A 14,988-nucleotide genomic window follows, 5' to 3' on the forward strand; every position below is an offset into this window, starting at 1 on the left:
TAAATTGGGTTTCCTACGAAGATAGCTGGCGGAGCTTTTGAAACTAATAAAGGGAATATGATACTGTGCATTTTAAGTTATGTCAGCCTGTAATCTTAGGGGCAGTTACGGTGGAGCTTTCCCAGTGATATAACAGCTAGTGATATAATGCTAGTTTATCTTTTAGTTACCTACCTTAAGCGACTTTCTTTCTTTTCCAAAGGCCATGAGAATGGCAGAAACAAAAAGATTAATTACCACAAGTACCATCAAGATGACACTGGTGAGAATCAGAAAGGTGCCCAGGACTGGGTCTAAATCGATAACCTGGGAAAACAAGAACACTTTCAGTGACTGACAATTTAGTTTCTACTTTACAAACATAAGCTACATGCTAACGTTTGGGATCTTTCCAGAAGAAAAGCTTATCCAATGGAAACTTAGGGAGAGAGGCACAAAGATACTAAGAAGGAAAATACTTTTAAATGGACAGAAGAGCAGCAATGACTGATTTTAAGGAGGTTAAGATAATTTTGACTACAGGGCTTTCACAAGAAAACAGGTGAGTTGCAGTGGAATTGGAAATGATTCAAATGTCACATGAATTTTGGCAATTCCAGAAAATACATCTACTCATGGAAGCTAAAAGGGGGATCACAAACATTGAAAGGATAAATGCATACCGGAAGTGAGAATGCAAACTGTCTCTGCCATATCAAGAAACTACAACCCTAAACACAGGAGCATTCCAATAAAAGTTAACAGGTTGGCCACAGAAAACTGGCTTTATAGTACTTCTTTTTTTCCATTGTCCTTTTTAAAGGTATAAGCATTGAGTTCTGCCTTTCTTTACTTTTCTGCATAAGTAAATATCAAGTTCTGGGCTTCCTAAAATGGTTCCCATAACAATTTTTAAAAATTTAGATGTTCTCAACAAATGGTATTTATTTTCCCTTGGTATTGGCCTATTCATAGTTGCCACTAGGCACTGTTTAAAAATATCTCAACAGAGGGGATGATTATAATAAACAACACCCTGATGGCAATCTCCTATATGACAAAATATTTTTAAGCACCAAACTGTTACCTACTTAAAAATACTTAAAACAATTTCAGGTCAACCAGATAATGTGGGCAATCTCAGTTTGTGCTACAAGACTTTTTTTTTTCCAATTAGTTTATTTTTATGTACAATTTTACTCCGTTTACTCTTTTAATTTTCTATGTTTTTTACTCTTTATTTTATGTTTACTCTTATTTTACTCTATTTTATGTACAATTACATCCAAAGCAGAAAAGTTCGCTTTTTTCCCCAAAAAGCAGGTGTTAGCACAAGTTTGTTATTCTGATTACTTCCTTCACAGCTTTAGGATATGAAGTGCTCCAGTGGTGAAGGCTCATCCCCTAGTTATTGGAGCTAGAACCACAACAGAACAGCCTAGTTCGCCAAAATAGCAGTTACAATTGTCCCTCAGTATCTGAGAGAGATTGGCTCCAGGGCCCCCACAGGTACCAAAATCTGAGGATGCTTAAGTCCCTTGTTTTTATTATTATTATTATTATATTATTACTATTTTTGAGACGGAATCTCGCTCTGTCTCCCAGGCTGGAGTGCAGTGGCATGATGTCGGCTCAGTGCAAGCTCCCAGCCTCCCGAGTAGCTGGGATTACAGGCACCTGCCACCATGCCCAGCTAATTTTCTGTATATTTAGTAGATACGCGGTTTCACCGTGTTAGCCAGAATGGTCTTGATCTCCTGACTTCGTAATCCACCCGCCTCGGCCTCCCAAAGTGCTGGGATTACAGGCGTGAGCCACCACGCCCGGCCTATTATTTTTTTTGTTTATTGCAAGCTTCCATACAGGTTAAGAAAGTGTCTTCCCCACTCACCTTGTTTGTTTTTTGAGACAGGGTCTAGCTCTGTCACCTAGGCTGGAGTGCATGGTGTGATCTTGGCTTGCTGCAACCTCCACCTCCCAGGTTCAAGCGATTCTCCTGACTCAGCCTCCCGAGTGGCTGGGATTACAGGTGCCTGCCACCATGCCTGGCTAATTTTTGTATTCTAATAGAGACGAGGTTTCACCATGTAGGCCAGGTTGGTCTTGAACTCCTGACCTCAAGTGATCAGCCACACCTTTGGCCTTCCAGAGTGCTGGGATTATAGGCATGAGCCACTGTGCCCAGCCTAGAAAGTTCCATTTTAAAAATGGCATAGTAGTTGCATAAACCCTATATACATCTCTCCTATACTTCAAATAATCTTTAGATTACTTCTAGTACCTAATATAGTGTAAATGGTACGTAAAATAGTTGTTATAACAGTTTGTGGCTTTCTGTGGGAGACAGTCTCGCTCAGAGGGCGGTGGCACAATCATGGCTCATTGCAGCCTCACTCCTGAACTCAAGCAATCTTTTCACTTTGGCCTCCTAAGTAACTGGAACTACAGGTACATGCTACCACGCCTGACTCCTCCTGTATTTTAAGATGTGTGTTATTTTTTATTGTTACCTTTCCAATATTTTCATTCTGGGGTTGGTTGAAGCTGTGGATGCGGAACCTGCGGATGCAACATTTATAAACTGAACCTACCTATTTTAATTAGTAATTTTGGAATTCTAGATCATCAGAATGATCAACCATGATCAAAATCTTGCCACTTTCACTGCTTAAATGGCAGGTTTTTCCTAATTCTTTGTCACTTCCATTGTGTCGCTTTTTTTTTTTTTTGGTTTTTGAGACACAGTCTCACTCTCTTGCCCAGGCTGGAGTGCAGTGGCACAATCTCAGCTCAATGCAACCTCTGCCTCCCAGGTTAGGGTGATTCTCCTGCATCAGCCTCCTGAGCAGCTGGGATTACAGGTGTGCACCACCACACCTGGCTCATTTTTGTGTTTTTAGTAGAGATGGGGTTTCACCAATTTGGCCAGACTGGTCTTGAACTCCTGACCTCAGAAGTGATCCGCTGGCCTCAGCCTCCCAAAGTATTGGGATTACAGGTGTGAGCCACCAGACCTGGCTTTTTTTTTTTTTTTTTTTTTTTTTTAATAGACATAGGGTCTGGAGTACAGTGGCATGATCATGGCTCACTGTAGCCTCCAACTCCTGGGCTCACAGAATTCTCTCTCCTCAGCCTCTTGAGTGGCTAGGACTACAGGTGCATGCCACCACACCTGGCTAATTTTTATTTTTTATTTTTAGTAGAGACAGAGTCTCACTGTGTTGCCCAGGCTGGTCTCAAATTCTTGGCCTCAAGCAGTCCTCTCCTTCTTGGCCTCTCATGGGTTGAACCAACTTACCTTACACTGTTAATGCACTTTCAAAGGGCCATTGAGAAGCAGAGAATCATGTTGATCTGGCCAAGCACAAGAGCACAAGCTTCGTCCCAGTGTCCTTTGCCAGTAAGATTAAGGACACAAGAAGTGAGGAAGGAGGGACTGAGTGCTTAGGAAAGGGCAGATTTCTGAAAGCAACAGCCATGTAATGCTGTGTGCATAGGCAGTACCTTAAAGCAGAAGAGCAAAGGACTGAAATTTTCCCCCTTTCCAGTGTGCAGTCTACAGTAGGGGGCTGTTTTCCTAAGGACCCCCCAATTTTCCTTGTTCGATATATTAAATAGAATTCTGTGAGGAAACAAATTATTATTTTTACCTCCTCTTGGTGAGAAATTCCCATCAGGAGACCAACAACAGTCACTGCTGAGCTGAAAAATGTCCGGTAGTCAGAGATGCTGCATCCAAACAGCAGGTTAAACTGAACAGAAGGAGAAAGGCCAGTTAGTGCAAGCCAAGCGCACATCTTTCTGTCCTGAGGTGCCTGGCGATGTGGCCAACATAGAACCAATGGAACGGAAAGAAATTCCTTGTGGCCAAATTATGCCAAAAGAATAAACTTCCTTTGTAATAACCTGGTGTTTTCATAGAAATTTATTTGACCTTTATATTACCATGTGAGCTAAGTTTTATCCCCATTTTAGAGACAAACGTGTGGGTTTAAATCATACCAGTTAAGTGTGGAACTAGAACTAAACCCGGCTTTCCTACTCTACCACCTCGGGTTTCTGTGTTGCGACTGTTTCTATGGGAAGCGATGCGGTTCTAAGACCACAGCACACGAAGAATAAGAGACAGCAACGTGGGGGCTTACGGCAACGGCATAGCCTGTCAGCAGGATTAGGATGATCAGCAGAAAGCCCACCACCTCGTCCCAGGCTTGGCTCAGTGTCCTGCTGATGACCCGCAACCTGGGGCTGTGACGCAGCAGGTTCCATAACTGAACGGTTGCCAGCAGAACCAGGAAGCCCACAAGGTGAGTCGCAGCAGAGTTCACTTTTACTGCCTCGTGGAAGCTGATAAACCTGCACCAAGGAAAGCTGACAGTTACTGAGCAGGAAGCATGCGCCTATGCCACGGTTTCCCCAGCACCCCTGCTGCTGAGCGCGGCAGCCCTGAGTCCTGTGAGGTCAAATGCTTGTTGATGTGAGAACTGCTTTCTAGTGTGGCCTCCTGTGATTTGTGGATATGGGAATAACAGAAGGCCACGGACTATTCAAGCGGTCTACCCGTTGCAGATTGCGCTGGAAGCTGTGCCGAAGAAATGTCACCTTAAAACGTGACCTCTAGCTGATTTCTTTATTCCAAATTCATCCTGGGAAGCAAAACTAGCCTCCTGCACTGCTCTGAGCCAAATCTCTCCTCTCAAAAGGAGATTAACTCAGCCCAGAGAGAGGAGCCATGCTGCTGGTCTGTTTTCTGTGGCACACTAATTCTATGTTCTCTGCAGTACAGGATTGATGTAATAGGTGCAATAAAGCTTAGAACAAAATGATGGAAGGTAGACTAGAGGTGAGGGGTGTTGCTCAGCAATTAGATTTTGTTTTGTGAGAGATACATTCATAATTTTAGGTTGCAGCAACCAGGTTACTCGGAAGGAGCCCCACAGACACTAGCAACTGGTGCCCTGCACAGATCCGCTGTACCTGCATAAAACTGCTCTCCATAAGGCCTACTTGAAACAATGACTCAGGAACAGTTACACAGATCACTGCCCAGGCTGTTGGCCACTGATGAAAAGGTTAGCCAAGCACCACTTGACAACATTTGGCATGGGAAACATAGATGTTCCTCTCCATGGGAAAAACCAGAGAAGGTGCCCAAAGGGGCAGCAAACATCTCTTAGTATGGATGAGTGAATGGATGAACATCCCTACCCAGAAAGCAGCTCCCTTTGCATTTAAAGGATGGACTATGTGTTGTGGTTTTATTTAAAGGATTATTTGGCCGGGCGCGGTGGCTCAAGCCTGTAATCCCAGCATTGAGGCGAGACGTGCGGATCACGAAGGTCAGGAGATCGAGAGCCCGGCTAACATGGTTGAACCCGTCTCTACTAAAAAATACAAAAAACTAGCCGGCAGTGGTGGCGGCACCCTGTTCCCAGCTACTTGGGGAGGCTGAGGCAGGCGGTGGAATGGTGAACCGGGAGGCGGAGCTTGCAGTGAGCTGAGATCGTGCACTGCACTCCAGCCTGGGCGACAGAGCGAGACTCCGTCTCAAAAAAAAAAAAAAAAAGAATACAAAAACTAGCCGGGCCGGGTGACGAGGCGAGCGCCTGTATCCCACTATGGGAGCGGAGCAGTGAAATCGTAACCTGGGAGGCGGAGCTTGCAGTGAGTGAGATCCGGCACCGCACCAGCGCGGGCGACAGAGCGACTCTGTCTCAAAAAAAAAAAAAAAAAAAAAAAAAAAAAAGGATTATTTGTCCTGCGTTAGGCTTTATGCCTTCGCCAGAGGGCAAAATAATGACCAATTCCAGGCCTTTCTGAAATTTAAATGCATTATCCTTAAGCACATACCTAAGCACTAATGAAGACAGAAGAGATCTTCAATGTGACCAGCAGTTAAATGGCTTCTAGTTCACTGTTATCTCTGCTGTGGTCATGAGTCCATGTTCTATTTTAACTCTAATATTATGCAAATACAGATCTGGTAGGGCAGTGAAGGAAGGGAAGTCTGAAAGAATACTTGTGTATAACCGGGCAACTTCAGCCATGATACGTAGGAACATGCTGTGCCCCTCAGGCTTCCTCTCACCTGTCCTGGTCATCGCGGTATCGTGCCATGTTTTTCCTAAGTAGAGAAATACTCTTCATGTCAAGCCCCAGGATGATGAAGCTAATGAGGATTATACTTGTGTCCAGAATGTTTCTTCTCCCAGTGAAGAACCTCCACTTCTGCCATTTCAGCCGACAACCCTAAACATAGACAGCACAGTCACTGTTGCTTGTCTGAGAGATTAACTAGGTCTCTCCCTGCTCAAGTGTGATGAACGCAGCTGATGTCTATGAGCAAAGCACACTGCCAGGCGTTTATCAGATCTCACTTGGACAAATGGGTTATGGTCTTAGTTCAGCTCTGTAGTCTTCAGAAATGCTGCTTACAGAAGTTATCTTCGAATACAACTTCCATTGGATACATTTATTCTTTTTCTTGGAGATCATAAACTGTCACTTAAAAATAAATACAAAAGTTTCTTTCTTTGAGACAGGGTCTCGCTCTGTTGCCCAGGCTGGAGTGCAGTTGTGTAATCATAGCTCACTGCAGTCTCAACTTCCCAGGCTCAGGCTCAAGCAATCCTCCTACCTCAGCCTCCCAAGTAGCAGGGACCACAGGCACATGCCACCATGCCCAGCTAAGTTTTTTTTTTTTTTGTAGAGACAGAGTTTTGACATTTTGCCCAGGCTAGTCTTGAACTCCTGGCTTCAAGTGATCTGCCCACCTCGGCCTCCCAAAGTGCTAAGATTACAGGCGTGAGCCACCATGCCCAGCAAAAGTTTCTAAATTAGTTATCAAGCCTGAGAATGAGAAAAAAATACTGTGTTTGGCTTAAGGTATAAATATATTTTCTTCTGAGTGTAATCATCTGTATTTTTTTCTTTTTTTTTTTTTTTGAGACAGAGTTTCACTCTTGTCACCCAGGCTGGAGTGCAGTGGTGCCATCTTGGTTCATTGCAACCTCTGCCTCCCAGGTTCAAGCAACTCTCCTGCCTCAGCCTCCCGAGTAGTTGCGACTATAGGAGCCCGCCACCACTCCCAAATGATTTTTGTACTTTTAGCAGAGACAGGTTTCACCATATTGGTCAGGCTGGTCTTGAACTCCTGACGTCAGGTGATCCACCTACCTTGGCCTACTAAAGTGCTGGGATTAAAGGCGTGAGCCACTGTGCTTGTGTTTTTTTTTTTTTTTTTTTTTTTTGAGAGGGAGTTTTGCTTGTTGCCCAGGCTGAAGTATAATTGCGCAATCTCAGCTCACTGCAACCTCCGTCTCCCGGGTTCAAGTGATTCTCCTGCCTGAGTCTCCCGAGTAGCTAGGACTATAGGCATGCGCCACCACACCCAGCTAATTTTATATTTTTAGTAGAGACTGCATTTCTCCGTGTTGGCCAGGCTGGTCTCGAACTCCTAACCTCAGGTAATCCGCCTGCCTTGGCCTCCTAAAGTGTGGGAACTACAGGCATGAGCCAATCATTTGTATTTTTGAGTGCTTGCTCTTTGTTCATCATACTTGCTTGGTATTACTTCATATAGGCATATAGGGCTAATAAAACTACAAAAGTACTATTTCTTTTTTTTTTTTTTTTTTTTTGAGACGGAGTCTCGCTCTGTCGCCCAGGCTGGAATGCAGTGGCGCGATCTCGGTTCACTGCAAGCTCCGCCTCCCGGGTTCACGCCATTCTCCTGCCTCAGCCTCCCAAGTAGCTGGGACTACAGGCGCCCGCCACCGCGCCCGGCTAGTTTTTTGTATTTTTTAGTAGAGACGGGGTTTCACCGTGTAGACCAGGATGGTCTCGATCTCCTGACCTCGTGATCCACCCGTCTCGGCCTCCCAAAGTGCTGGGATTACAGGCTTGAGCCACCGCGCCTGGCCAAAAGTACTATTTCTATAGACTTAATTCTTTAGCTCCTGAAAATTGAAAGAGCCACTCTATTTGGTGGGAAACTAGTCAACCTTTAACTGAATTCAGGTTTCTGAAAAGGACCAAAATCATAGCCATAATTCTAGTAACACATCATTGTAGAGCTTCCCAAATAAAATGTGGTAACCTTTATTTCTCATATGTAATACCATCATCATCATCCTTATTTTTGAGACAGGGTCTTGCTCTGTCACCCAGGCTGAAGCACAGTGCCGTGATCTTAGCTCACTGCAACCTCTGCCTCCCAGGCTCAAGCAATTCTCCCATCTCAGCCTCCCGAGCAGCTGGGACCACAGGTGCATGCCACCGCACCTGGGTAATTTTTGAAGTCTGGTAAAGATGAGGTTTTGCCATGTTGCCCAGGCTGACATCTAACATTATTAACTCACCTGTATGAAGGCATAGTAACAGACCAGTAGATAATAGATGACTTGTGAGATGACAGACCAGGCAAAGCCCTTCTTTGACATCTGAAGGGAAGTGAAGCTTTCCAGGCTCACCGAGGTGAAGAAAGCACCTGAGAATGACAAAGAACACCTGGAGTCAAGAGTCTAAAACTTTTGCCGTCTTCTCGTTAAACTTTGTCTTTGAATAACCCCAACTCTTCCTGTATCATCAAATGTTTCTGAGTCTCAGTGCTCCACTTAGTATTTCCTTCAGAGCGGTCATGAATATTAAATGAGATAATGTATGCAAAGCTATTGGAGAAATACTGGTTTTACAGAAGTCAGTAGTGGGAAAGGATATGCTGTTGACCCTACCTTGAAGGGAGGTGTTGGTGGCTTAACAGCTATTATAGATGTTACCCTAACCATGTCAGAATGGCTGCAGAGAGAAGTCTAAAGCACTGATACCCCATGAGTACTAATGGTATCCCATGGATACTCAGTCATTTACATAAGGATAGACTAAAAGGCTTCAGCCTTCACCTGGAAGGACATTGAAAATGTTGACATTTATAAAATCATGAAAGGTCTTGTGAATATAAACCTTTCATAAAGCCTCAAAATATTAGTGATGGCAGCAGCATCCTGTCTGGGAGTGCTGCTGCCATGACACTGGCTGCAGTGGGCAAGGTGTGGCCGGGGCGTTGTGCTCTCTTGAGCCGTGGGAGCCAGTAACAGGTGTGAACCCTGCCCCCCTTCTGAGGTGGAAGGTTGGGAGCCCCACTCTCCTGGGTGCAGCTGCAGCCACCCAGCCACAGCTGCAGACCTGAGCATCCCTGCACTCTTGGGGGCTCAGGAAGCACCCCCTGCCCCTGCAGGTTCAGAAGTGCCTGCTCCCGCTGCATGGCCTCTGCACTGCCAGCACCTGCTCTAATTTTGGAGCAAAGTTTTGGCCAAGCCTGGGTGCCGTCATGACCCAGCTGGGTGTGTGTGAGCTTGGGGCAGTGCTGACAAGTAGCCCCCTACTGCCTCGGCCCTCTCCAAACTTTGGACACAGACAAGCATGGGAGGCAGGGAGGGTGAGGGGGCACTGAGGGCAGCTTGGCATGGACCTGCAGGTGCCCCTTGACACAGCCTGGGCACCATGGGTGACATGGATGGCGGCAGGAGGCAGACAGGCTCCTGGGCAGAAAGGGGCGGGTCCCCAGTAAAGCCTCACCTTTAAGCCAGGGATGGCCTGAAGCCGGGAGGCTGGGCTGCTAGTTCTGGAATCTGCCAGTTTCACCAACTCGAATGAGAACTTATGGCAGTTTTTCTGGGCCCATCCATGGCTGCCCAGGGACCAATCAGCACACACTTACTCCCCTCTGAAGCCCATAAAACCTCCAGACTCAGCCAGACTTGGGCAGATGGTAGGATGACTTGCCTGCAGATAGGAGCTACCACTCCAGGTCTCTCCGCTGAGGGCTACACAAACAATGGGACGATCTGCCTGTGGATAGGAGCTACCAACTCCAGATCTCCTGAAAACTGTCTTGTCACTCAATGAAGCTCCTCTCCACCTCTCTCACCCTCTAGTTGTCTGTGTACCTCATTCTTCCCGGATGCAGGACAAGAACTTGGGACCTACTGAGTGGTGGGACTAAAAGAGCTGTAACACAAACAGGGCTGAAACACACCCCCTCGCTTGCCACACTGCAGGCGACGAGAAGGAGAGAAGAGCTGTGGCTCTTTGGGGCAGTCCAGACCTACAGGCTCCCTGAGCCAGGGCTGTGACACCCTCTTTGGGGCTCTGTGGTTCCTAGCATCTCCAAGATTCTGAGCACCATGGCATTCCTCTTGTTCAGACATAGGTACCCACAAGCGGGAACCATGTGCAGTACATCTGGTCCAGCTTCAGTCTTTCAGGGAGCCAGCACCTGTGCCAGCACATAGAGCTTCCCACCTCACCGCAGAAGCCAGCGTGCCTGGCTGTGTTCTGTGGCTGGACCCCATGCTTGCTCATCCATAGATCCCTCACTGCTCCGTGCCTGGCTCTCTCTTGGCAGGTGTGGGATCCAGGCCAGTAGCAGGAGCCGAATACAGGCTGCCAGGCCAAGTGGGCAGAACAAGCCCAGTGGGTACAAGCAATACTCAGGCAGAAGGTGCTGCAGCCACAGACGTTTCTGGCTGGCAAAGCAACACCCTAAGGATGCTGTGACATTAGAACTAAGATGTATCCCTTGTAGGTAAAAAAGACATTTAAGAACAAAAGGAATTCCTATTTCACCTAGCAAGCTCTCAAGACTGGAACTTTTCCCATGTTTATTTTAATCCCGGTCTTTATTTTGTTAGTAACTAAAAAACCCGTGAAGACCCTCAGGAAGCCTTTATGCTTCATTAGAAACAAGCATAAGAGAAGGTGTCTGCTCTGCAGGTCTGAGAGGAGAAAAATCCTGATTAGGAGAAAGATGTGATGGAAATGGAAGGATACTTGTGAGCCAATTCTGGGAGAAAGAAGAAAGCGAAGAAATTGGATGAGGACAGACATCCTGTGAAAGTGGGGGAACTGAATGGACCAGTTTAACTCCAATCCCTTACAAAATGCCACTATAATGAAAGTGAAAGGATAAAGTAAAAACTTCAATAGATGAAGAAAAGGAGGGCAGATGAGATCAACAAACTGCTGGAAGCTGAAAAGTAGAGGAATCACACTGACTTAGCAAGTTCAAGAAAGCTGAAATCTAAGGCAGCTGTACAGGAAACACGGAAGCAAGCCAGTTCTAACCATGAAACCCTGGAAAGCCTCAGAAATTGCAGGCATCAGGTAGTTTTGAAGGTAGAAGTTCAGATGGAACTGAAAATAGCGTCAACTGAAAGTCAATATATATATATACAACAACTAGATTCCAAATTTCCTCCCTCACCATTCACAACCAGATATTTGCTACCCATCTTGCCTTCTACCACCCCACAACTAAAGGTTTGTTTCCTAGTGATGCTGAATGAGAGAATCTGGACTTGGGGACACCAGCTACATCTGAAAGTAACGGTTTACTGGAAAAGGAAAAGTTTACATGCTGCATAGTGAGACACTTCCCAGATCGCTTCCCTCAACTCACTCTGGTAAGTATAATAGGCTCATACTCTCAAGGTAGGAGTTTGGAGGGTCTCTAAAACTGACTGCCCAAAAGAGAGACTTAGATACCAGTTGATAAGCTCTATGCATGGGCATAGAGCTTTTTTTTTTTTTGAGATGGAGTCTTACTCTGTCACCCAGGCTGGAGTGCAGTGGTGTGATCTCAGCTCACTGCAACCTCCGCCTACTGGGTGCAAGCAATTCTCCTGTCTCAGCCTCCCGAGTAGCTGGGATTACAGGCATGTGCCACCACGCCTGGCTAATTTTTGTATTTTTAGTAGATATGGGGTTTTGCCATGTTGGCTAGGCTAGTCTCAAACTCCTGACTTCAGGTGATCTGCCTGCCTTGGCCTCCCAAAGGGCTGGGATTACAGGCGTGAGCCACCACACCCAGCCAGGCACAGATCTTATAATTAGCATTTATTTGCTTTTTATTGCCCTTTTTTTGGCGGGGGGGATACAGGGTCTGGTTGTCACCCAGGCTAGAGTACACTGGTATGATCTCGGCTCACTACAACTTCCGCCTCCCAGGATCAAACCATTCTGCCACCTCAGCCTCTCAAGTAGCTGAGACTACAGGTATACACCACCATGCCAGGCTAATTTTTATATTTTTGGTAGAGATGAGGTTTCACCATGTTGCCCAGGCTGGTCTTGAACTCCTGGACTCAAGTGATCTTCCTGCCTTGGCCTCCCAAAGTGCTGGGATTATAGGCTTGAGCCACCGCACCCAGCCTGCCTTTCTCTAAAAGGACAGCCAGGCACTTGAATCTCTAACGTTGAAAACTGTAGATCAAAAACAACAAATCAAAAAAGGAGTTCAGAGGAATTAGAGACAGTAAAGGATCAGAAGGAAAGAAAACCCACTGTAATATACCAGAGTTAAGAGGATATTGCATCCATAAAAGAACAATAAGAGACTATGAAAAAAACATGAGAACAACAATTTTGGAAATTAAATATTATAGAAAGAAAAAATAGTTTAGAAGATAAAATTAAAGTAATATTGCAGATATTAGATGAAAACATGGAAAACAGAAGCAAAATATAAGAAAATCAGAACTCCAGGAGTTATAATGTCAAAATGCTAGAAAATCAGAAAAAGTGAACAGAGAAAATGGAGAAGAAATTAACAAAGAAAAATGAAGAAAATTTCTCAGAACTTAAGGACACGTTTCCAGATAATAGAACATTCTACGACATTCTTTTTTTTTTGAGATGGAATCTCGCTCTGTCACCCAGGCTGGAGTGCAGTAGCACCATCTCGGCTCACTGCAACCTCCACCTCCTGGGTTCAAGTGATTCTTCCGCCTCAGCCTCCCAAGTAGCTGGGACTGCAGGCGTGAGCCACCACGCCCAGGTAATTTTTGTATTTTTAGTAGAGACAGGGTGTCACCATATTGGCCAGGCTGGTCTCGAACTCCTAGACCTCGTGATCCACCCACTTCGGCCTCCCAAAGCGCTGAGATTACAGGCATAAGCCACCGCGCCCGGCCTCTATGACATTCTTTCTTAACCCAGAGGACAAAGAAAAAAACCTAAAAACTTTTGGGGTTGGGGACTGGGAATCAGAATGTCAGCATAATACTTTTTAACACTAACATGAAAAACTAGAAAGCAATGGAACTATACTTTTCAAAATTCTGGCCGGGCATGGTGGCTCATGCTTGTAATCCCAGCATTTTGGGAGGCCAACGTGGGCAGATCACTTGAGGTCAGGAGTTCAAGACCAGCCTGGCCAACATGATGAAACCCCATAAGATAAATTGTAAAAATAAAAAAAATCAGCCAGGCATGGTGGCGGGCACCTGTAATCCCAGTTACTTGGGAGGCTGAGGCAGAGAGAATTGCTTGAACCCAGGAGGCAGAGTGTACAGTGAGCTGAGATGGTGCCACTGCACTCCAGCCTGGGTGACAGAGCGAGACCCCATCTCAAAACAAACAAACCAAAATCCTGCAAGAAAGAAATTATATACAGATAAATTAGAATCTAATGTGATGGGAGAATAAAAACACTTTTGGAGATGTAAGTCTCCAACACATTTACCTCCCTCGTACTCTTCCAGGAAGTTACCAGAGCATGTGTTCTAGCAAAATGAGCAAGTAAGCCAAGAAAGGAAGACATGGAATCCAGAAGAAAGGGAATTCAGTAGAAGAGAGAGGTAAAGATAATCCCAGGGTAATGGTGAAGGGAGAGTCCTGGAGGAGAGCTGTACAGCAGCCTAGAGAATAATCAATCCAGACTGTACCCAAGAAGGAGGGCTCCAGGGAAGGTGTCTCCAAGAAGATAAAATGATAGTTTACATGATACTCTAAGAGAATGAGAGATTTCTACTTTTAGGAAGAATTTGAAGATTAATCAGTGACATACATAGAAAACCAAGCACATTTTTAAAAAAGTAATATTCTAGAGAAAACAAAAGGATGTATAAGAAAGGAAATCTAATCATAATATACTAATGTCTCATCTTTGAAAAACATAATGGAAATGCTCAATATTAAACTAAATAAATTTTATTACTATGTTGGGAGAATGAGAAAAGATCAAAGATGTGTATGTGTTTGAGATATATGTGGGTATAAGAAAGCTACCTCCGGCTGGCTGAGGTGGCTCATGCCTGTAATCCCAGCATTTTGGGAGGTTGAGGCAGGTGGATCACTTGAGGCCAGGAGCTCAAGACCAGCCTGGCCAACATGGTGAAACCCCATCTCTACTGAAAATACAAAATTAGCTGGGTGTGGTGGCAGGCGCCTGTAATCCCAGCTACTCAGGAGGCTGAGGCAGGAGAAAGGCTTGAGCCCTGGAGGCAGAGGTGGCAGTGAGCTGAGATCACGCCACTGCACTCCAGCCTGGGAGACTGAGTGACACTCTGCCTCAAAAAAAAAAAAAAAAAAAAAAAAAGGCTAAATTTTCATCCTAACAGAAACAGATAATACCTAAAACTGAAAATTTATGAAATAGACAATAATCTTGTTAATTTTTTTTTTCTTCTTTTGAGACAGAGTTTCACTCTTGGTGCCCAGGCTGGAGTACAATGGCGCAATCTCAGCTCATTGCAACCTCTGCCTCCTGGGTTCAAGCAATTCTCCTGCCTCAGCCTCCCGAGTAGCTGGGATTATAGGCACCTGCCACCACTCCCGGCTAATTTTTTTGTATTTTCAGTAGAGATGGGGTTTCACCATGTTGGCCAGGCTGGTCTCAAGCTCCTGACCTCAGGTGATCCACCTGTCTCGGCCTCCCAAAGTGCTGAGATTATAGGCATGAGCTACCATGCCCGGCCCATGTTAATAATTTTTAAATTCTGAAAGATCTAGTTTAAAAAAATGGAAAGTAGCCTTTGGGGAGTAGGAATGAGGTAGGGATGAACTGAGGACTCCTGTTTTTCCCTTGAACTATTTGACTTTTAAAGTTATATTTAAATATAATAACTTTAATTAAAATAATATATTTAAATTAATGGTATAAGACAGAGAAAGAAACTGGGACTTTTCCTGAGCTACTCAGGTGTCTTAGTCCATTTTGTGTTGCTATAA

The 14,988-nt window shown here is 45.1% G+C and overlaps 1 protein-coding gene across 1 annotated transcript in view; it reads right to left on the reverse strand.

Moving 5' to 3' along the window:
- The window catches only part of PKD1L3 (polycystin 1 like 3, transient receptor potential channel interacting), a 90,934-nt gene that overhangs the window by 1,542 nt on the left and 74,404 nt on the right, over positions 1-14,988 (reverse strand). Inside the window, 5 exon segments of the mRNA XM_017871296.1 lie at positions 175-306; positions 3,630-3,731; positions 4,125-4,335; positions 6,068-6,228; positions 8,340-8,467. Of these exon segments, the coding sequence (XP_017726785.1) occupies positions 175-306; positions 3,630-3,731; positions 4,125-4,335; positions 6,068-6,228; positions 8,340-8,467 (734 nt within the window).

This window comes from Rhinopithecus bieti, unplaced genomic scaffold (genome assembly GCF_001698545.2).
Source record: "Rhinopithecus bieti isolate Rb0 unplaced genomic scaffold, ASM169854v2 scaffold_6506, whole genome shotgun sequence".
NCBI lineage: Eukaryota > Metazoa > Chordata > Mammalia > Primates > Cercopithecidae > Rhinopithecus > Rhinopithecus bieti.